We start from the raw sequence: 22,123 nt of genomic DNA on the forward strand, positions 1-22,123 counted from the left end.
GCCCGCCCCGCCGGAAGCTGCCGGCGGCCATCTTAGCGCGGGGGCCGCCGGGGCGAAGCGGGGCCGGGCCCCGCGGCGGGGCGGGGCGGGGCGGGGCGGGGCCGGGCGAGGCTTTTGTTCGGGCGGCGGCGGCGCCGGGAGCGGGGTCGGGGCTGAGGCGATGTCGTACGTGCCGGGACAGCCGGTCACCGCCGTCGTGGTGAGGCGCGGGGCGGGACGGGGGCTGCGGTGATAAGGGGGGGACCCTGAGGGGAGCCGGCACCAGGCAGGCACCGAGCGGAGAGGAGCGGGGCCGGGCCCGGCGCGATCGCTTTTCGGCCCCTCAGGGTGGGGCTGGGGCCGTGCCGGGAGCTCCCCGGGCCCGGAGCCTTGGGCTGGTGGCCGAGGGGGGGGGGTGGTAGTGGAGAGCGGCTGCGGCTCGTTAATTGTCTTTTACAGCGCGCTAATTGCCGTAATGGGAGCAGCGCGAGCGAGGCCTTTCGGTGGTTCTTCCCCCGGTTCGGATACAGCCGAGTGTCGCTGCCCCGGGCGGCTCCACCGCTCACACAGCCCGGGGGGCGCAGGCTCGGGGTGGCCTCGCCCCGCACTCTGCGCCCTGCTGGAGGTGCTCAGGGAGAGCCCCCGAGTGGTTGCTGCCTGAGTTGGGGCCGCGGCTTTTTGTGTCAGCGCAAGAACCGCAGAAGCTGGCAGCTGTACAGGCAGGGGGGAGCGCCTGTCAGATGCCTGCGGTCACCAGACAGCAAGGAACCGACCTCTGGATTGCAGCAGCGTTGATAACTTATCCATCCCACTAACAGGCTGCTATTCTCACCGATAGGGCGAGGCAGGAACGGGAGGCACTCTGATAAAAGCTAAGATGAGTCTAGATACAAGTGACTATTCGTCAGCAAGACCTGACTCATGTTTAAGGAGATCTGCTCCATTTTCAATGTTTTTCCCCCTTGTTCCTCAGGGCAGGGGTAACACAGCAACTAGGCACTGGGCTGTACAATGGCACAACAGCCCTTGTACTTGCAGATCCCCTCCTGTTCTGCTGTTTGGGGTAGGGCTGAGAACAGCTCAGAGCCAACTGTTGTCACTGCAAGGCTGTGTGCAGATGACAGATGACAAGTGCTATGTGATAGTTCTGTGCTGCCAGCAGGTTTTAGAGCTGTTTGCTTACCCTGTGCAGGTTTGACAGATAGCTATTACTCTCACAAGGCTGTCATACAGCCTTCTCTCCTAGAGCTACTCGAGGCTTATGGTATCTCCGATAGCTCAGTGTAACTAGGTCTTAAGGTTACTTGTGATTCATCTCAGTGCTCACAGTACTCTATTTTATCTTCTCTTTTTAGCAAAGAATTGAAATACATAAGCTTCGCCAAGGTGACAACTTGATTCTGGGATTCAGCATCGGAGGTGGAATCGATCAGGATCCTACTCAAAATCCTTTCTCTGAAGACAAGACTGACAAGGTCAGAGGCTGATTGCTATAAAAAACAATTAGGCTGAGCAAGCACTATTGCAGTGCATCTGTATTCTGCCCTCTAACGCAGTTGACTAAAGTTAAGTGTTGTTATCCTTTGCAGGCTAAGCTTGTGTTTAACTTACCCAGCTCTCCACCTTTTATTCTCTCCAGCACTGCACAAACCTGTTCTTAGCTAGAATCCTGTAATCTTAACTAGAATCCTGCAACGTGCTACAAAGCATTTCTGCATTGCCAGTGGAACAGCCCTTCAATAAAGGTTATTCATAGTAACACTCAATTCTTGTTTTTCCAGGGCATTTATGTAACAAGGGTGACAGAAGGAGGCCCAGCAGAAGTTGCAGGACTTCAGATTGGCGATAAGATCATGCAGGTAAACAGCAAGTTAAGACAAGTACCGATCCAGTACCAGGTACACGCTTCCAGCAAGCTTCTGCTGGGAAAACTTCTGTCTTCGGGGTACTTTTGGGGGCAGTTTGTACAGCTTACAAATAAAGAGTTGTGGCATAAGGGTGATGTACTAGATATACTTACAGGACACCTGTAAGTCCCTATAGTCTTGCCCTAGCTTACTTTAAGACTTGCTCTTTGCCTGCTGAAGCCTTTCATGTGCTTTCCTAGGTGAATGGCTGGGATATGACAATGGTGACCCATGACCAAGCTAGGAAGAGGCTGACAAAAAGAAATGAAGAAGTGGTGCGGCTGCTGGTGACCAGGCAATCTCTGCAGAAAGCTGTGCAGCAATCCATGCTGTCCTAATCAATCATGAAGTTGGGGAGGGGTTGGGGAGGGAGATGCATAGACTGGATATCAAGCAAGGGAGCAAAGGCTAGAGCTGAACAGGTTGTCTGGAAGGAATATATGTTCCTAACTGTGGTATACACTACTCATACTTTCTCTGGTGTAATTGACAATAGTTAAACTTTAGAGAAGCACTCTGAGGGGACTAGTCTTCCCTGCAGGTACATGGGAAGGCTTTGTAATAGTCATGGCTTTCAGGAGGACAGGGCAAACCATATTATTTAAGGAAAAAACTGGAGAAGCCTCAATTTTGACGGTATTTTTCTGGAGCACAAAGGTTTCCTGTTCCAACAGGAATTTGGTTTCTGCCAATTAAGATAAGAGGCTTTTGCTGTGCTTATGCTTTTAAAAGTGAGCTGCTGCGTCCTCCCATGCTATCAAGTTAAAATGCCAGGATTAAGAGTTGCACACTGCTGTGGGGAAGAGCACTGTACTGATGTCACACTGTGTGTTAGGTAGACAGAGCTTGCTGAAGGGTTTGGGGCATTATGGCTTACTGTCAAGACTTCTGGTACAGAGCAGCCTCTTCAGACAAAAAAGCTAAGTAACAGTTATTAATACCTGAGTTAGTTTTAGTGCATTTCACAGGTATTAAAGAGTTCTAGACACTACAGTTCAGCTTCACTGTCAGAGAGAACTTGATTCTCTTTGTTCACAAGTAATTTGTAACATCAAATCAAGTTTAAGTAAAAAACACTATGGAAAAGAAAATGCTGTTGCTGAACTTACCAAGAGAGCTGCTTGTATCCAGAGTCTTCAGTTCTTCATTCCACTTGTATCAGACTATCAGGGGGTAGATTTTGGTCTCTCTTCCAGAAGACTGTTCAAATCACTGATTTATTGATTGAAAAGATGAATATGCCAGTAACTTGTCAAAGTGCCTCTTGACCAAATTTAAATTTCTGGTAAGCTACTGCGTTGTTTAAATCAACATGCCACAGGATTTAAGATTTTTGCTGCACCACTGAGTTAATTACCTGGCTTCCTAGTGGTTTAATTAGCTAAAACCTGGCATTTTTAATCCACCTCAGTTTATACATATCTGTACTTTCCTTAAGCAGTCTTCAGGTAAGCTTGTAAATAGAACATGAGGAGGGGGCAGTCTAACTTATTCAGTTCGTTACTGCTGTGCTATTTACATATGTTGTATCAGTCTCAGACTTCTGTACACACCAGCAGATGCCTACTTACCATTTTTATATCTATTTGAATTACTTTAGTACTGCTTTTGAATTTTGTAACTTAAGAATTCAGCGGTAAGTTTTAAGGCTTTCAAGTTGAAGTTATTTTTGTTACTGTAAAGATACACTCCTATTTGTACTGCTATTTCACGTGATTTTACACACAATAAAACAGAGTTGGATTACCTGTGCTGTTCCCCTTTACATTGAAGGACTGCCGTATCACTTGAATGCCTCCACCTGAGACCTCTTTTCTGGCTCAAAGTGGATTGTGGTCCTACATCAATACAAAGCATTCAAGTATTTGTTAGATTCCCCTCAAGTGACTTTAAAAGGTTCTAATGCTTACCTTGATCTCTACCTGCAACACACCACATGCAGTTACAAAGTAGCACAAGAACAAAAATATGTGCTTAAGACCTTTAATTAATGGGCTGTTAATGAAAATGATCCCCTTCAAAACAACCCCTTTGACAATCTGATCTTTACTATCCACAGTTTAGGGTTCAAGGCATGTCAGTGGAACCAAGAAAGATTAAGACAGTACACCACAAGTATTCAGGCACATTTATCTGAGCACTTGTCTTAGCACCTCTGAAAGAGCTTCAAGTGAGCTAGGAATACATTTTCAGGTTATTCTCAGTATTTTTATTTTCCCTCTTAGAGTTAACATTTGTATTTGTCTTTTTTTTTTTTTGCTAGGAACTTAATTTTTCCTTCAGGTACTGCTACTGCTGTTGCCAGCCAGTGTAAGTGGTGTTATAGCATGGTTTGGTCTGTAAGGAGCCAGCAGCACTGAAGTCCACAGACCTTTTGTTATTAAGTGGTTGCATCGACATGATCTCAGATTCTTGGAAGCCAGAACTTTGGCTCTTTGGAAGTGATGCACAATCAAAAAGACAATTCTGGTCTCCTTCCTGTTGCTAGACAAAGAGAGCCACGTTCTGCTGGGACAGCTCAAGCTAAGCTGGCTTTGCACCTTCAACAGGCACAAACCTTCCATCTGCAAGTAGAGGCTAGGTAGCTTGATGTCCTTTAAGGCACCCGGCAATCAGCATTTGGCAAGGCAGCTTATATTCCAAACCAGGGTAGATCAAAGAATAAACAGAGATCAGTCAGTATTTCTGATAGCTGCTAGTAGACATCTTGAAATCCCTTGGCCAGGATAGTGGCAAGTTCAATTTAAAGTTTTTGTCTTCAGAGATGTTACTCACAAGGTTCATACCCCCATCTCCTATAAAGGCAGTAGTGCTGAACCATAAAAACAATATCAAAGATGATGGAGAAGACACCCAGGCCAAACTTGGTTGGATCTCCAAAGATTAATTTCCACTCATCTGTCAAACACAAGATTAGAGTGTTATGACTAAGAGGTTAGTCTTATCTCGAGACCACAAGATGATAGACATATTAAAGGAGTTTGTGTTTGTTACCCAGAGTACTTAAACACTCCTTGAGACTGACCTGTACAGCTTGTGCAAAGCTACTAACTGTTACTGTGGTTTCATCAGAACAGCTAAGTGTTTTTCAATCTTTAAGCAAAATAGACTTTCTTTAGTCTTCATGTAAAGACAGCTACCCACACTAGCATAAATAATCTCTCAAGATAACCTACAGGGTTTTGCTTTGTAATGAAATTCTCCCACCCCTGTTAAGCCCCCACCAGTTCAGTTCCAGCCTTACCATTGTTGTATGACTGCAAAAACATCTGCAGCAGGCTGAAGGTTCCACCAGTGAAGTCTAGTAATACATTCCCAATGCTCCATCCCTCAGTACTCTTCCGACGGAAATTCATGTATGCCTGAGGGCATAATGAGAAGTTTAATGTGTTGTGTACCTGTTGGTTCAGCACCTAGCCAGGGCTAAGACCACCTGGGACTCTGCTTTCTACTGTGGGATCATGTTAGTCAGTGGAAGTCTTTTGTTCCAGTCTTCAAATGAGGTAAAGATACTCCTGTTTGGCAAGAAAGCTCACAGTTGAGTTTGGGCTTTTTTCCTTAGTTGGGTTACCTCTTAGTACCCTGAGCAATCCCAGTAAGCAAGCATTGAGATATACAGAAGACTTCAGTGTTAAACAATGTTAGCTTTATACTGTTTTGTCTGTGAAAAACTAATAAATAACCATTGCTGGTCTAGTCAGATCTTCAAGAACATACACTTCAGACTTAAGAGTGACAGTAACATGCATAAAACTAGAAAAGTTCAGGCTTACCTGTGGAAAATATTTTATCAACGTGACTGCTAACTTGATGTAAGAGAAGCAAAATAAGAACTGTAGCCATGTCATCTCCTCAGCTGCAGCAAGAAACAGTGTTGTAAATGTGAAGATCCATGCAAGTGCCAGTAGTCCAACAACAACTTTGGATACTTTCTGGTCTGCTCTCTGAAACAGAAATACAGGTATACTTAGACCAGTTTAGGTCCTACATCCCCAGAAACATTGTAAGGTATCGAATATGCTCAGTACTATGCAAGGTTACAGTCCTCACCCATTGTTGTACCAGTTAGGCACATATCACAAGGGAAGCTCGAGCAATCAGCAGCAGGTTTGCAAAAGCTTATGTGCAATATTGAAAAGCATTTGTTCAGAATACTATTGCCCATAAGCAAGTGGAAAAAATATTGCTGCAGTATTTTTTTTTTTTTTGACTATTTATGATGCCTATGATTCAGTGCCACATCTGTAACAATCTCCTGAGTTTAGTCTGAAGTTATCAACAGTTCCTATAAATGCAAAAGGCTGCTGTGGCCATTATGGTAAAAGTCATAGTTATCTCCCAGTTCTTTACTAGAAAAGGCTATTGCACTAGTTGATAAATTTGCTATTAGAGTTTTCAGTTTAGCATTATCAGAGGAAGGAACCTAAACAAGAAATAATTACTATCGAGAACAAACCATCTGTTCAGATCAGAGGTTTTACAATGAGCACCTGACTGAGAAGGGAGTGGGAATTACAAATAGGCCTCTGCAGCTGTTTCAGGTAAAAAGAAGTGGGGAGGTGGAGACAAAGTGTTACCCACTACATATACCTGCACCCAAAAGCTTACAACTCAAATACTCAGGAGTCGCTAAGAGACCTCTCCTGGCTCAAGGCATCTTCAAAAGGTGAAGAAAGAGAAAGTATGTATGAGCATTTGTACTGTGTAGAGCTGTAATCTATGTGCTGGCTAGAAATCTGTTTGAAAATTTTATGAACTTGGCTGTTTACCCTAGCTATTTTGAGTCAAAGGAGCCTACTTATAAGCTCAGAACATCCATGAGGCTGAAGTAAAGCTTACTGGAGCAGCTATTAGCTCAAGAAAGATAAAGCAGCTGGACTGTGAAGCCTGACTTCTAGAAAAGCCAAGGAACAGGCTGTACAGATGACTTCAGAGCCCAAAAGGAGTGGATCTGAGTACAGTGAGGGGTGAGGCGTCCAGCAGAGGGAGCTCTGCCAGAGCTACCAGGTCAGGCCAGCACTGAGACATACCTCATAGATGCAACACTGAATTATGATGAGGAGTGTCAGAGCTACTGCATGGAGGCTGAAGAAAACATCGTTGATATCCACAGGGTTCACTCCACTAGGATAACTGAGTAAGAATTCCTCCTAAGTGTAAGATAAACCAAAACAGGGTAAGTGTTATAACTCCCTTATGTAAATACCCATGCCCCCTAAAAATATTAAATAAAGTTGTGCTTGCCTTAATTAAGGGAATCCAGAAGAGTCCAACATTAAACACACTGTATGCTATGAAGCCAGTAAGGTTTAATGCAATGTAGTCAAAGCTTAGTCCAACAACGCTAGAGAAGGAAAGAAATAATTTAAAAAAAAAAGCTGGAGAAATGAGAGCATTATAGGCAGCTCCAGGGATGGCTTATCCCTGCAACATGCTGACTGATAGGCAATTTTTGATCCAAGCCAAAGCTGTACACATTCTGACAACATGATATGGAGTTTATTGGGAAGGAAGGTGAAATATCCTTCATATGCCGTTCACAATGGTTCTCACTGCCAAGTTTGTTGCTGCTGTTTAACTTCACCCTTCCATGAGCTCAGCCAGCCTGATAAAGCTATGCCAGCCTAAATCCGTAGCAGTAGTGCATCTTTGCCAAAGTGAATGCTTTAGTTTTCATGTATGATAACCTTTCTACTTGCAGTTGTTTACTAAAACAGGAGCTAGTCTAATGATAGCACTACAAGGAGCTGCCTGATAAGCAGCTCACAAGGTAAGTCAACTGTGAAGGTGTCAGCACAATTGGCTTGGTCAGGTGATATACAACTTAACACCAAAGGGAACGCAAAAAGCATCCTCTATCAGTTATTACTGGATGCCAAACCTTAGAATTAGGTGTCTGTAGAATGCAAGTAAATTCCTCTGACCTGCACACACAGAAGTGCGCTGGGACTGCATTTATTCATGCAGTATCTTTGCCCTGCTTCTCCTCCTGCCCCAGTCTTTCCATACATAATTCACAAGAACCAAGATGGATGAAAAAGAAACCAGGAACATTGTTTTCAGATGTGCTTAAGGGAACTTGCAAACGCATCTTAAGTCTCCTTACCTTTTTCGCCGCCAGTTCTCAAACAGCTGAGGATAGAAGGAGATAGACCACGCAAGGAAATAGATCCAGCCAATCACTTCATCAGCGTATTTCACTATGATGCTATGAATCACTTGAAATTGAATCCTAGGTCTGAAGGTTAATGCAGAGTTAGTTAATTTCTCTGCTCACACTCTTTTCGGGACCATTTGCCTTGCTCTGCTTTAAGAAAAAACAGAGTCCAGGCACTGAGACAAGATAAAGATTCAGCATTGGTTTCATTTTTGAGTTTTTCCCCCTTTCTTTAGTGTCCCTGTTAAGTTTTAAATATCTGCTATTCAACCTAGCCTTTCCTTCCCTTTCCACTCTTCATTTCTATTATTATTCAAAAAGGTCATCTTGTGCCTATGGCTTCCACTGTCACAGCACGGGGTCAGTTATGCAAGAGCAGTTTCACTTTTCATGCTCTGCCAACAAAGCCTCATGATCATGCCTGTCCTGTTGATCACTTCACAAATCTGGTTACCTCTGCAATTCCTGCGAGTCTTAAAAAGAGAAATGAAATGAGGAAGTAATACAGGAGTGGCCTGTTGGTGAGTAGCATCTGGACTAGGAAATACAATCCAGTTTTCTCCATCTTGCTAGACTGTTTTCCTGTTAGAGAGGACTGGCATTGGTGAATAGATGGCTCCCCTAACTAGGGAGGAAAACACCTGCATCTCCTGACAATAATGTGGGTACTCAGCTGCACAAGGCTATTAGTACTCCAGAACAAGCTCTGCACAGTAATATAAGAAAAGCATCCAAGTAGACATTGACAACCAAATGCTTCCTGGATGAGGACATGTAGTTTTGAGACTTTGGAGAAGGGTTATTAAAACGAGACTAAGGAGTCATAAGAGGTCACAGTCATCTAGGTATAAGTTTAAAATACCAGTATTACCATTCTGCTTCCATACTTTATATTTATCTGAATACCTCAGGGATTACTGGAGGGTCACTACATCTTAATTATATACTTCTCCATGTCCCAGCAACTACTTATCTATATGGAGGAAATAATTACACCAGAGTTTATGAAGCAGTAGGTACTAAGTAGAATTAAAAACCAGTTTCTCACCCAGTTAAGTTGGAATTACTGGTATAAAGATAAACTGTTACTTGTCCAACATCATCTGCTTTCACCTGGAAGTCTGCCTCTGTGTGACCTGCAGGCAAATGTACCTGCAAGGCAAAGTGGAGGGAAGAAAGGAGAGTTGCACCATACCAGCTCTAGGCTTTTGCATAAGGTCAGAAGTCTATTCTGTCACTTACTTCATCAGGTAGTTCAACAATAGTGTTGTGTTTTGATGAGTGGGTAATATTAAGAGTTATCACCAGTGTCTCATTTAGTGGAGCCCTGCAAAGACAGAAGAGCCAAGTTAGACTGGTGCCTGAGTTCACAAAGATTGCTTCAGGGCTGTGGGAAAGTGTCTACTAATTCCACACAGCTGCAGCAAGTGTAGTGGGGAGTCCATACACAACAGTACAGTACCTACTTAGTACTCAGAGGAACACTAACACCAGGTTATGTTAGCACAATGCTATTTCTTTTAACTGAAAAATTGGCTGGCATTAAAGTTACAGAGCCACATTTTGCCTCCCTCTACCCCACACAAATGGCAGAGAAGAGCATTACCAGCAGGACCAGCAAAATCCTACAATGGTAGGATTCTGGGGACTAAGAGGGGCAGCAATGATGGACATGTACTGGGGTGATGACAGGCAGAAATTATGGCCATGATGCAAGAGGAAAAACAAACTCAAGTAAAATAGCCCTGCAAAGCTTTCCCCCAGAGCTCCACTAAGCATTTGCCCAGGAGGTTTAATTGCACAGCAGTATGTAGGGTATCATAAGGTTCAAATGCCTGTACTTGTCCATTAAGGAGATCACAGTATCGCATAATACTTTGCAGAAATAAGAGTTCTGGACTGTTGTAGCTCTGTCTTGCTATTTTCCCCTTTGTCACAATTCTTACATTGTCATCTGACTATTCCCTTCACACACACCCCTACCTTTGGGATCTCAAAGTCCAAGTACTTAATGCTTCTTTCCTGGCAGGCAGCTGACAACAAAAACACAGCTAAGTAGTGTGTTGTATTAAGCAACATGACTGAGATGCATCAGCTCCTACGCTGGAGTAGCTGCCTTTCTTCCCTAGAAAGGGTAAGTTCTGTTTGCGTGGTAATTTTTTGTGATCTTTTTAAGAAGTGCAAGTTCCTCTCAAGCATCAGTTTTTAGAAATAGCAAAGCTGCTCTTCATGTATAGAAGACAGTTCAATAAGCTAGTACAAGGTAGACAGTATAAAGCGTCCTTTCCTGCTTGACTTCCCATACAAATGGCATGGGATATTACCAGAGACCAACTACCCAAGGCCATTTCAGAGCCTGCTGCACTGTCTTGGTCCAAACTGGCACTAAGTGATGTACTGGTCTAGAAGTAGCAAGTCACATACAGGTAAAAGTCCCTCTGTATAAACAGTTAACCAAGTCTGCAGGGAAATTTGAGTATATAGCTATGTTTTACCCCCTTGTCCTTCCCTATTTCATAGGGAAAACAAAGTTGTAACCATGATTTTACCTCAGAGATATCGTGACATTTGTTGAACTTCCATTTTCTAACAAAACCACTTCTGGGACAGACAATACAATGACTCCATCTGGGAAGAAATAAACAAAAAAAAGTCCATTACTACCTGAAGTGTCAGATTAAAAACAAAAAACAACACAACACCAGTATACTGTCGCTAACAACAAAGGGAGCACTGCTTATTTCAAGGGAACTAAACCTAAAAGGAGAACTAAGTAACTGCCACTTGAACATGTTACAAGGAAGCAATTTAGATATTTGATTTGCAGCAGAAGTTCATGCCAAGACAAAGCTATAGGATACTTAAAACTCACTAATTGTTTCTTCATATGATCCTTGTAACTTGGAAGTCATGATGCTCAAAATTTAGTTTAAAAGTTACTTCTTGAGTTACAAATTCTTCATGTACCCAGATGTTTGAAATAATGTATATTTACAATTATAGTACTTCAAGAATCACAAGTGCCTTGCTATAGCAGTCAGAAACACTGCTGTTATAGGGTACACTTTGCAACAGTGCAGCTATGGTATAGTGTGTCATGTTTTGAGAGGGGGGGTCACATTCCAATGCCAATACAATTGACATCAAAACCATAAACCAGTCATCCGTCGTCAATTTTGGAATCCAGGTCTTTTACTATATGTACATTTAAAGTTCAAAAGTGACAGACAAGAGCAACAAATCTACTTAAGACCAGAAAAAAAAGAGAAATAAAGAGGTTGCCATGATGTAATTATTTTTAATATTGCGTTTAGTAATGGACACCCTATTTTGTCTCCTGAACTATAGGGTTCAAGAAAGCTAGAACTGAAATAACAAGCTGGAGATACACAGGCTGGATACAGTGAAGTAGCAAACACCAGCAGTTAGCCTCAGAGGTAAGAATAACTGCAAGTCCCTACATTGTCAGGATCCTCACATAACAGTTTTGAGTACTGTGTCTGTGTTCTGAGAGAAGGAATATTTGGAAATAAGTGGAAAACATCTTATAGATACAAATCAAATATGAAAGCTATTTCTTGCAGGAAGCTACATAGGAATTATCGGCAGTGATGAGCATCTTTCTCATTACCTTACATTACACAGCATTCTTAAGAAGTTATTTAAATGGAGGAGAGCTCCCCAGCTCATCCCTGACTGCACCACAGTCAGTATTTAACCTCCTTCAACTGAGGGGAGTGTCTGCACCTTCCTAGTGCTCCATCTGTCACTAGAGTGCCTCAGTGTGAGCTCACGAAGTCAAAGGCAGCATGTGAAAGAAGAGCTGTGAGAAACATGGTGCAGATTTACCCAGAGGGGGATGACTGGGGATACTGAGGAGCTACCCTTGTCCATCTCTTACCACTCTGGAGCTGGCCTGCAGGCCCAAGCAGGGATGACCAAACACCACCACTCCCCAGCAGCACAGGCATGAGGTACAGTAGAGGAGGGAACACATATCTCATCCTCATGGTGGCAGAGCTGCAGAAAAAAAACGAGGAGAAAGCTTTGCTCAGGCTCTACAAACTTTGAGGGGGTACCAGCCTGTTCCCCACTGCAAAATGGCTCCCTCCTCAGCACCACAGCCCCTGGACCTGCCTGGCTGAAGGACCCTCAGCACTCCCCAGAGGACACTGGGCTTTCAGTCTCTGTCTGCCCACGCTTCCCTGACAAAATCTTCTCCCTTCGCAGCTTATCCTCCTCCTGCCACTTAGCTACCGTCCCCTGAGGTATCCCCCCCCCCCCTTCACAGGACTACAAATCTCAGCAGCCACTGCGCCCCCCCACCCTCCCCACCTGCAGCAGCGGGGCGCGGTGCACGCTGGGACTTGTAGTCCCCAGCGCTCTCCCCTCAGAAAGTACGATGAGGCAGACACCATCCCACACTTTAGGGCACGCTAATACCAAGAAAGCGGCACTGAGAGGGAAAACCGCCTACCTCCTTCCAACACTGCGACTCCGTCCCACGCACCCCGAGCTCTTCCCTTTTCAGCTCCTCACGTGAGGCGGCCGCCTATCACCTCCCCGCCTAACGCCCCCTTCGCGCGTTGCGCCGCTGCGGCCGCCCGCGGGCGCCATCTTGGGTGCGGCAGAGCGGGGCGGGCGCCGGGCTGGGGCTGGGGCTGGCGGCTCTGTGAGGAGGGGTCGCTGAGGGCCGGGGGAGGCACTCGGTGCTTCAGCTGCTCGCTGGAGTTTCGTTCCGAGTGGCAAAGCTCGCTGGGGAGGGCTGGGGAAGGGATGGTTTTGCCACTCTCAAGATGGAGGGGTATTGCTCAAGTGCTGGAGGGAGACGTTTTCTGTCAGAGGGCAGAGTCCAGGCTCTCTCTCGGCCCAGTTTGCCCACTCACCCCAGTCCCCGCACGCTGCTGGAGCAGTAGCTTGTGTTTGTGCCCTCTCGGGGCAGGTGCTCCTTCAAAGGCAGCGAGGAACAACATAAGGGCTCAACACAGTGGACGTTGGTCAGAGTACTGCCTAGAGAGACTCGTGTGGGCTGTGGGAGGTGAAGGCAAATCGCCAGGGCCATGGCGGGCAGCGAGGCAACCTGCGTGCTGGGCATAGACCTGGGCACGACGTCTGTTAAGGCTGCCCTGCTGGTAGGGACAGGGCGAGGGCATGTGGTGGCAGCAAGCTGCTCCAGGGAGACACAGGCACACGCCAGCAGCCTGGAAGCTGGACCACAGGTAAGGGGTGGCAGAAAGCACTGCTGGCGGTTTCAGGATGGCGGTGTTGCCTCATAGCAGTTGGGCTGCCTCGCTGTGTTGTGTGGACTTTGATGGATTTCTGGTTTGGTTGTTTTTTTGGGGCTTGTTTTGTGTGTGTGTGCGTAGTGACAGAGATGGTCGCTATGTGTGTCTGGATGTCTGAAATGGGAATTAAAATGCTCTCTGTTTACTGTTCAAGAAAGCCAAGTAAAGCTGACTGGTTTAAGAAAGATAGCTTTTGAAAAGCTGCTGGTTAAGTACTCAAATGGTCATGTCAAATTAGGATAGTACTGGAGTCAATGGGTTTGCTAGATGAATAGGAACTCGTTCCCTCTTTTCTTACCTCATTTCAAATGAAGGCAGCTGCTGGGAACATTCCGTAAGTGGCACCACAGAGTCAAACTAATTGCCACTGCTGGAGCCGCCCACACTTCTGAGATGGCAGCCCAAGCTTGATTTTTCTCTTCTGAGAGTGTACAGACCTGCAGAAAGCCTGCTTCTGCTTCCACTGTGGCCTCAGAGGTGTCACAAAACAATCTAAAACTATTCTTCCATGAACAATGCCTTTGTGTTCGATGCTGTCAGTCAGGAAACAGCAACCACTCGCCAACTTAAAGGGTATGTTGCACTTTAATGTGAGATGGAATCATAACTGGAAATTCCCTGTGGAAATAACCAGGAATGTATATTCCTGTTAGAGGGCTTTAGGTCCATTATGTTATTCAATCAAATAAAGAATGGATCAAAATCATAAACAATATGTATCAACATTCCTGTGGCCTAGTATTGTAGTGTTTCTAGGGTGAAGATACCAACCAAACAGGCCAATTCTTCTCCCTTCAGTCATGTTTATGCAGCTAGAAGTAGATACATGCATGACAGTTCACATCTATAAATGGGGTAAATGTAAATACTTTTGCTTATAATCTTTGTTTGGCTCTGTCAAAGTAATCTGAATGTTCAAAAGTGTGAAAGCTGTAATGCAACTTACCTTGTGTCAGGGCTTGGTCACTTTATTGAGTAGATCTCTGCAGTTTGCTTGGCAGTTCTGGGAATAGAGTATCCAGACATGAAGTATTGGCATCATCCAAGTCAACAGTGTGTAGAGAGGTTTTAGGAGGGTGTGAGACATGCATGTGCATGCAAGTGAGAACATGTGGATAATCCTCTGTGTGGAGAAAAAAAAAAAAAAAAAAAAAAAAAAAAAGAAGAGCAATGTAGAAGTTGAATTAATGTAAGTATGTGGTGAGCGTTAATGGACTTCTTAAAAGGTGTGTTTGAGTATGGTGTCTTAGGAACTTAAGTCAAGGATTATACGGCCTTCAGTGTAAGATGCTGTTATTTATTGTCAACTTGCTAGTACTGTTTTGGGGGTTTTGTGTGTGTTGTGTTTTCTGTGTTTTTTTTTTTTTTTCTTTTTTCAAACTTTCTTTCAATTTAGTAGTGAATGTTACTTTAATGCATGTTATTAACCTAAATGAATTCTGTTCTTTACTTCTGACTAGAGTAGCCTTGTTTAATAAATACCGTGAGTCCTAATGGCTTCATCTTAGTATAATGCTTCTTGATTACAGGGAATGGAGCAGAATGTCCGAAGAATAATAACAGCACTGAACGAATGCCTTGCTGCTCTACCTCAGCAGCAGCTTCAAAGAGTCAGTCACATTGGCATTTCAGGGCAAATGCACGGGATTGTATTTTGGAAAAGAGATCAAGGTAATACTGTATTTTTGGCTTTCTTGTTTAGAGTAAAATAAATCTTTAGCACTGAAGTGATCTGTAGGCAATCGCTGCATGTTCACCTTGATCTTCTGTAAAACAGAATTAACAAGATCATTTTCTATGTCAATTTTGCTTTAATTACTGGAATTCCAGCTACTGACTGTAGTTAACTGTATTGTTTACACATATCAGTTGAAGGATTTAGTCTTGTGAGATCCCTGCAGAGTAAACATAGTTAACAGTATGAAGGAGGAATCTGTGGCTTGTCTATTGTTTGTCCATCATATGCTATCTGCTGCCAGTTGAAAGAACTTCCGGACCATGTGAATTCCTTTTTTCTTAAATGTTACTCACCTCATAAAGCGCTTAACTACTTGGTGTCCAGTATCTCAATACCTTCCAGTGATTCTGCAGTAGTAGTATTAGCAGTTCTATGTCTGCCTTGAAAAATAAGCTGTACTTGATCTTTATGTTAAAATGTGTACAGCAGTAGCTATCCAGTAATGAACATTGCTATGTTCATTTGACACAGTTTGAAAGTACAGTAAAAGGAAAAAATGACGTTCAGTAAAATATTATTTCGGTCTTTTGTTGTTATCTTTTATGAAAAATCTCAAAGCATTTTTTTTCTAGTAAATTGTAGACTGGCATGTTGCATTCATCTTGCCTGCTTGTGCTTCTGTTAGGAGCTGAAAAGGATTGTGGTCTTGATTCTGAGTATGCAGCTGCTTGTAGACTGAAGGGCCAAGACCTCAGAAACAAAATCAGCCACAGTAAGGTAGTCACATGGAGCTTGATTGTGACAGTGAAGATGTTTGAAAAATTCAAGCCTTGGATTTCTAGCTCTGTGAGATAGGTATGGATTCTCTTCATAACCTTCTAAAGTCCAAGGTTCAGGTTTCAAAATGTGGTTCGACGTTTTTTTTCTCTTCACCTTATGGTGTGCACATCTGAGCAATTATACAGATCTGAAAATAATAATAAAAGTTACAGATTAAGTAAAGATTTATTGTAAACTGCAGAATAGATTTTCCAAAAGTGCTGGTCACTGCCTTTCAAAAGTTGTTGGGGTCTTAATTGTTTAAAGAGACACAATGCTATTCATTACTGGCTGTAATTTTACCTTAAATACAAAAATGATTGCAAAGAAAGAAATCCGAAGGCTGATGGGAAGGAGCTGTTGCTTGCTTTCCAGCTGTCCCAAGGGCTGCATAACAAAGCCTCATGGGTTCATGACAGACAGATTCTTACGTGATATTGGTTAATATTTTATTTCCCAAAGCCACACACCACTTTTGTTTCATTTCTGTCCAGTGAAAGAGGGTGTTTGCTCTCATTTGTTTTGAGTAGACTAAATGAATCCATGCGCTTTGGGACACAAATTAGATTTTTAATAGCATCCTTTAGGGTTGGATTTATGGTTAATAATATTTCTTTGAAACCATTTGAAACTAGAAAAACAAGCCAATTTGAAAATCATTTCAAACAGACTTGATAGAACAGGGAATTAAGAGAACAACAAAAGGTATGTTTGCGTTACATGTTTCACATAGTATTTCCTGCTTTCATGGCTGCTTTTCATTGTGCGTGTGTGACTTCAAATCCCTATATTCATATTTGTGCTAGTTAGTTGAGCAGCCATATCTCTATTCTGACCTGTAGGGTAAGTGGCACCAGCACAGCTTGAAACTCTCCTGCCACCCCTCACTAAAAAAAGAAATAGAGCCAGCTGGAGACAGTGTGTGGCCCGTCCTATCCCCACCTTGTGGCCCTGCATCACCTGGGAGAGCAGTAGTTGTCAGAGGCTGACGCTGAGACATGGAGTGTGCCAGCAAATATCACAGAGCAGTGCTTGAGCTCAGCATCTGCTCAGTTTGCTGCTCTGGCAGGTCTGTAATCTGCCTTAGCATGACTGCTTGTGGGGAGCATGTCAGGGCAGGGAGCAGCACACTGGGCTGGAGCAGTAGCAGACATTGATGAGAAGGCTCCGTGCAGCACCAAGAAGTTGCCCTAATTTAGCTGAGGCCTTGGCGTAGAAGCATGTGATGGCTTCACCAAAGGTGTGGCATCCTCTGTTCAGAACAAATGTGCTAGACTGATAACACTGAATTAAATCCTTCTCTACTTCTGGTGAAGCTTTATTGCAAGGTACAGGGGAGAGATGTTGGTTAGTTTGCAGTCTGTTGCTTAATACGTACAGATCCAGGTTTCCTGTTGCTTTGACTCAGAAGGTGGAAGAAACTGTGCCCTATCCATCGTAGGCAGTTCATTACTAATTCTGTGTGCTCTTGGTCATGATGTGGCTGTTCAAGTTTTGTCATGTCAGCTCCTTACCTCTCGTAACAGAATTGCAAACTTTTTTCCAGAATGACTAGAATTATGACGTTATCTAGGACTGAAACTATGACTAGTTAATTTAATTACAACCGCCACTGGCTCCGTTTCTGTTCTTTTCCCAATACATTTGACAAATTATCAGAGTGTCTAGTAAGGAAAAATGACAGGCACAGCAGGAAATCACGGGATTTCTCAGATGCTTTTGTGTTTCAGGTTGCAGGTGGACAGAGTGTGGTACCAGCCCTGCCTTTGAGCCAGAGGAGGTCAGTCATCTGGTTACATGGCAAGACGGCCGCTGCAGTCCTGCCTTCCTCGCTTCTCTTCCTCCGCCCCAGTCACACATCAGCCTGGCTACAGGATTTGGGTGTGCCACAGTCTACTGGTATTTAAAGAACAGGTACATTGTTTCTCAAATGGGCAGTTGTATCACGCTGTTTCACTGTTGGTTTCTCCTCCTGAATTTGTGTTAGTATTCCCGTGGCATGGTAAAACAACTACAAGCTCAGGGTGTGCATTTTCTCTCTAATCATAATACTAATTAGTCAAAGAATGTTTATAATGGCAGTATTCAATATAAGCGATATGTAACAGCACACAAGTCTCTCTGACCTCATAAAAATACTACAGATCTTTTTAATAAAAATAAAATCTTTTGACCATATAGAAGCAGAAGCCTTAAAGTATCATAAAATAATTCTAGTCCAACCTACTGCTCAGAGGAGGTCTGCTAATGTAGCTTGAACGCTATAATTTTGGCTTGTGCAGATTGTGGAAAGTACAAACATGTCTAAAACAGTAACAGAGTTGCTTTGGCTGGTTGCTGCCAGATGCTGAAAGAAACAATCCCTAAATTAATTTCAGTTTCTTCCTTCTTTAGACACTGGGATTCTTATGAGGTGTTACTGATGCTCTGCTTTGTTGTGGCGTATTTGCAGAGGATGTAATTTTTCACTTATGACTTGGCATCAGCATGATTTGGTCTTCAGTTTCATCTGTAGCATGCTATGTCTCTCAAAGAGACATTATCTTCCTCAGCAGTGAGTTCAAGTTAAATTAGTAGGGAAAAACTTATTACATCTTGGTTTTCCCTCAACATATGTTCAGCAGATAGCTAGAATGTGACGTGATCTTGCTTTAGAGCTGTACAGCTCATGAGTCCAAGCTGTTTTGGTTTGTTTCTGTTCTGTTTCACCACTTGGTACATTTCCATTCATATAATCTGTGAATCCTAAAGCGATTGCAGGAATTGACTAATTTTTTTGTCAAATGCTCCGGAATCAACAAAGTGACATTTTTGTAAAACAATTACTACTTTCCTGGCATGTTTTGCGGTGGTATGATTTCAAACCCAGATAACTCATTCCTTAAAGCCACTGTCTCTCTGTCTTCCACAAGCAGATAAGAATTGCTACTGTGGTAAGAGCTTGGAAAATAAATCCCATTAAAAAAGTAATAACCCACAAAATCCAAGTTGATCACTGAGATACTGAGTTTGCAGTTCTCTTTTTAGGAGATAAGGCCACACACATCTAAAGTTCCCTATAGCACTGGACGTAAACTTGCTCTGACTGTCTTAAAGCACCGCTCATTGTTTTTGATTTTAAAATGTTTTGTTTAAAAGTCCAGATTTTCTGAAGTGTTATGATGCAGCTGGCACTATCCATGACTATGTGGTTGCCATGTTGTGTGACCTGAAGAAGCCACTCATGTCCATCCAGAATGCCGCCAGCTGGGGATATTTCAATGCCAAAACCAAAAGTTGGAATACTGATGTGTAAGTGCTGAGCTCATTCCATGGATTTTATGCTTTGCTTGTGTCAGGCAACTTGAACATCTCTTAGGACCCTAAGTATGAGTGTGTTACGGATAGGAAGTGATTGAAAGTTGTTCCTAATCAATTGTGCCGTGGTCTGTACTGAAGGACTTTTGGGCTGTAAGGTAAATATATTTAAGTTACATACAATTTGGCACTGTGTTTTTAGAAATACCTAAGACAGCAGAGCTGAGAGACTCATCAATGAGGCCTTGTATACCGAACATTTCCTCTCCCTTTCTGTGGTGTGATGGTGGGATGAGATGGAGAAGTGGATGCTGTAGCCAAGGCTGTAATGGCAAAAGACAGTTACTACTACTTCTTTTGGCTGAGCTCCTTTGTAACTGCTAAGATTTACTTGTGATTTATTAAAATTTGTTAGGCTACAGGGAGTCTTACAGAAAACTGTTTTTGTTTATTTATTTTTAATGATTTGCTCTTTCAGGGCAGAATCCTAAGGCTGTATGTATTTCAGAGTTTAGGTTAGGCCAGAATTCCAAGATCTGCTCATAAAGGTAATTTACTATCTAATGCATTAAGAGTGACAAAAACTTGCATTTTCACTAATCTGGTGTTTTTGCTGTAGCAACATAGTGTATCTTTTGGTTTGTGTAAGGAGTTTGTTGGACTTACCTCTGATTTGGTTTTGAGCTACTAACTGCATGACAGTTGTAAGTTCTTTGACACTTAAAAGTCGAATTTTTGTGATTGTCCCTTAACCCTGGAACTGCTTGTCTATATGACATCAGTAGGTTAAGCTTGGTGAATGTGTACTCCTGTAGAATCCCAGGTAATCAGATTGCATATCATGAAAAGCAGTTTGTTTTTCCAGCATATTCTAGTTCACCCAGCCCGTTGAATTGGAATGCTGCCCAAGACAAAGCTTTCTAGAGAAGTGAATGCATCCATAAATCCAGCAGCTGTAAATGTATGGCCAGCTTCGTCTGCGACTTCAGAGAGGTCCTTGTAGCCATGTTGCATGTTCCCCTGCTGCTTTCCTGCAACAATATTGTTCTGATTGTAGATTGAAAAAGTCCGGCTTTCCTCTTCACTTGCTTCCAGAGGTGGGAGACTCTGGCAGTATTGCAGGGAGGACAATCTGTGCATGGCATGGAATACCCAAAGGAACAGAAGTAGGAATTGCTCTGGGAGATTTCCAGTGCTCTGTTTATTCCTGTCTGACTGAAAGGACTGATGCAGGTATGATCATTTTGGTATCTTACTTTGTTTTCTCATTGTCTACCTTCAGGATAGCCTAGTAAAATGCTGATTTTTTTTCTTCTTTTGTTTTCTAGTTCTCAATATCAGTACCTCTGCTCAGCTGACCATCTCAATGCCCCCTGGTTTCCAGCCTCCAGAGACACCAGATCCTTCATCAGCTGTTACTTACTTTCCCTACTTCAACGGTGACTACTTGGCAGTGGCAGCATCACTTAATGGAGGCAATGTGCTAGCAACATTTGTGGACATGGTGTCACGGTGGATGGAAGAACTGGGTAAGCTCGTTAAGGATTGTTAAGGCTTAAAATTGAGGTTGATCAACAAGGTGAAGGGAAGCTCAGACAAAGGAACAAGTATAGAGCTGTTTCTTCATGCAATAGAAAGAATGAGGATATAACTCCTGGGTCATATTTCCCAGACATCTAGAATTTCCTTCTGAAGCTAATCAACATGCTGGGACAGTCATCCTTGGACTCCACATTCACTTTACTTCTAGGTTTTGAGTTTTCTTTTGTTTTAAGAACAAGAGAATATTTTTGCAAGTTGTTTTTAAAAGGAAAGGTCAGCAAATATGAGGACAGCCACTGATTTCCTATGACTGCATTCAGAAAGAGTCCCTTGATTGTATCAGTTGCCTTTTACAGCGTATTTTGCAGCAGTCTAATGGATTTTAAGGCTCAAACTCACGTAGTGTCTTCTAAGTGTTTTAAACATGGACTTTGCACTCATGGTGGTTTGTTTGTTTGTTTTTGTTATTATATAACTTCCTCACTTTTTCTGGAGTTGTATTTGATATGTCATCTTACTCATTACAAGGGAAAAAACAGCTTGTATTTAATGTCTGTTTCTGCTCCTGGGTATACACAGGGTCCTCCATTTCCGTGCTCTGTCATGCCCATTTGTGAAATGAGAAGTAATTATCACATTAAATCTGAGTGTTTTACACACACACACACATATATATAGAAAATCTCCTGGGTTTTGCAGTGCAGAAATAAGTTCTGAAATCATTCTTTCTGTGAGTTCTTGAAGTGAACTCTGCATTCAGCTTCGGTAGCTGGATTGCATGTGATGTCTGCCATTAGTGCCTTTAGAGACATTGGTTCTGATCAGAAAAAGATTTCTAGTGTTACAGATACTAGATACAATTGGATAGAGAACTGGGGCTTGTAATCCTGGAAAAACAATTACCTTTGATACAGGGAAAAAAAGTATACAGTATTTTGGTGAACAAGTGGATCAGTGCCCATTTTAAGGCTCCATGTGTAAGATACATTAGATGTCTTCAGCTGAGTAATGTGGTATTTCCCATCTGCAGGGCTTCAGGTTCAGGATTCTGCCATCTACGCAAAGATAATCAAAGCAGCTTTGGCCCAAGATGACAGCAAACTCTCGATCCAACCAACCATATTTGGAGAGAGACACGTTCCTGAGCAGTTGGCTTCAGTGACCAGTATTGCTGTCTCTGAGCTCTCCTTGGGGCACGTAACCAGAGCTCTGTGCCGTGGCATCATTGAAAACCTCTGTTCCATGTTGCCGGTGCAACGCCTGATGGAGACAGGAGTGAGCAGAATTCTGGGGAGTGGGAGTGCCCTCGCCAGGAATGAGGTGTTGAGGCAGGAAGTGGAAAGGATTTTTCCATTCCCTGTGGTTTATGGGAAGGATGTTGATGCTGCTGTGGGGGCTGCCATGGTGATGTTCCACAGAAAATAAAGCTACTGTTTAGAATGGCCTGAGATGCATCGTC

General features: G+C 43.2%; 3 protein-coding genes across 6 annotated transcripts; 2 read left to right on the forward strand and 1 right to left on the reverse strand.

Moving 5' to 3' along the window:
• Positions 1 to 49: 49 nt before the first annotated feature.
• Positions 50 to 3,634, forward strand: TAX1BP3 (Tax1 binding protein 3). The gene is made up of 4 exons (XM_084493362.1): positions 50 to 199; positions 1,335 to 1,454; positions 1,761 to 1,838; positions 2,087 to 3,634. The coding sequence occupies exons 1-4, from the start codon at positions 161 to 163 to the stop codon at positions 2,222 to 2,224; spliced, it is 375 nt and encodes a 124-aa protein (XP_084349488.1). The 5' UTR covers positions 50 to 160; the 3' UTR covers positions 2,225 to 3,634.
• A 221-nt stretch (positions 3,635 to 3,855) lies between these two features.
• CTNS (cystinosin, lysosomal cystine transporter) lies at positions 3,856 to 12,681 on the reverse strand. Of its 2 annotated transcripts, none has more exons than XM_084493352.1 (11): positions 12,521 to 12,681; positions 11,945 to 12,063; positions 10,593 to 10,671; positions 9,286 to 9,370; positions 9,092 to 9,195; positions 7,993 to 8,124; positions 7,131 to 7,230; positions 6,917 to 7,036; positions 5,660 to 5,830; positions 5,131 to 5,248; positions 3,856 to 4,784 (listed from the first exon to the last, which is right to left on the reverse strand). In XM_084493352.1, exons 2-11 carry the CDS (start codon positions 12,051 to 12,053, stop codon positions 4,654 to 4,656), a joined length of 1,149 nt encoding a protein of 382 aa, XP_084349478.1. In that variant the 5' UTR covers positions 12,054 to 12,063; positions 12,521 to 12,681; the 3' UTR covers positions 3,856 to 4,653. The 2 variants fall into 2 exon arrangements, with proteins under 2 accessions (XP_084349478.1, XP_084349477.1); XM_084493351.1 differs by lacking the exon at positions 12,521 to 12,681 and adding an exon at positions 12,379 to 12,506.
• SHPK (sedoheptulokinase) lies at positions 6,435 to 22,112 on the forward strand. Of its 3 annotated transcripts, XM_084493336.1 has the most exons (9): positions 6,435 to 6,552; positions 10,073 to 10,177; positions 11,392 to 11,480; positions 14,858 to 14,999; positions 17,556 to 17,739; positions 18,964 to 19,116; positions 20,180 to 20,355; positions 20,451 to 20,651; positions 21,695 to 22,112. In XM_084493336.1, exons 4-9 carry the CDS (start codon positions 14,861 to 14,863, stop codon positions 22,087 to 22,089), a joined length of 1,248 nt encoding a protein of 415 aa, XP_084349462.1. In that variant the 5' UTR covers positions 6,435 to 6,552; positions 10,073 to 10,177; positions 11,392 to 11,480; positions 14,858 to 14,860; the 3' UTR covers positions 22,090 to 22,112. The 3 variants fall into 3 exon arrangements, with proteins under 3 accessions (XP_084349462.1, XP_084349463.1, XP_084349461.1); XM_084493337.1 differs by lacking the exon at positions 10,073 to 10,177; XM_084493335.1 differs by lacking the exons at positions 6,435 to 6,552; positions 10,073 to 10,177; positions 11,392 to 11,480 and adding an exon at positions 12,806 to 13,262.
• Positions 22,113 to 22,123: the final 11 nt, after the last annotated feature.

The sequence above is a fragment of the Aythya ferina genome (genome assembly GCF_964211825.1).
Source record: "Aythya ferina genome assembly, chromosome: 19".
Lineage (NCBI taxonomy): Eukaryota > Metazoa > Chordata > Aves > Anseriformes > Anatidae > Aythya > Aythya ferina.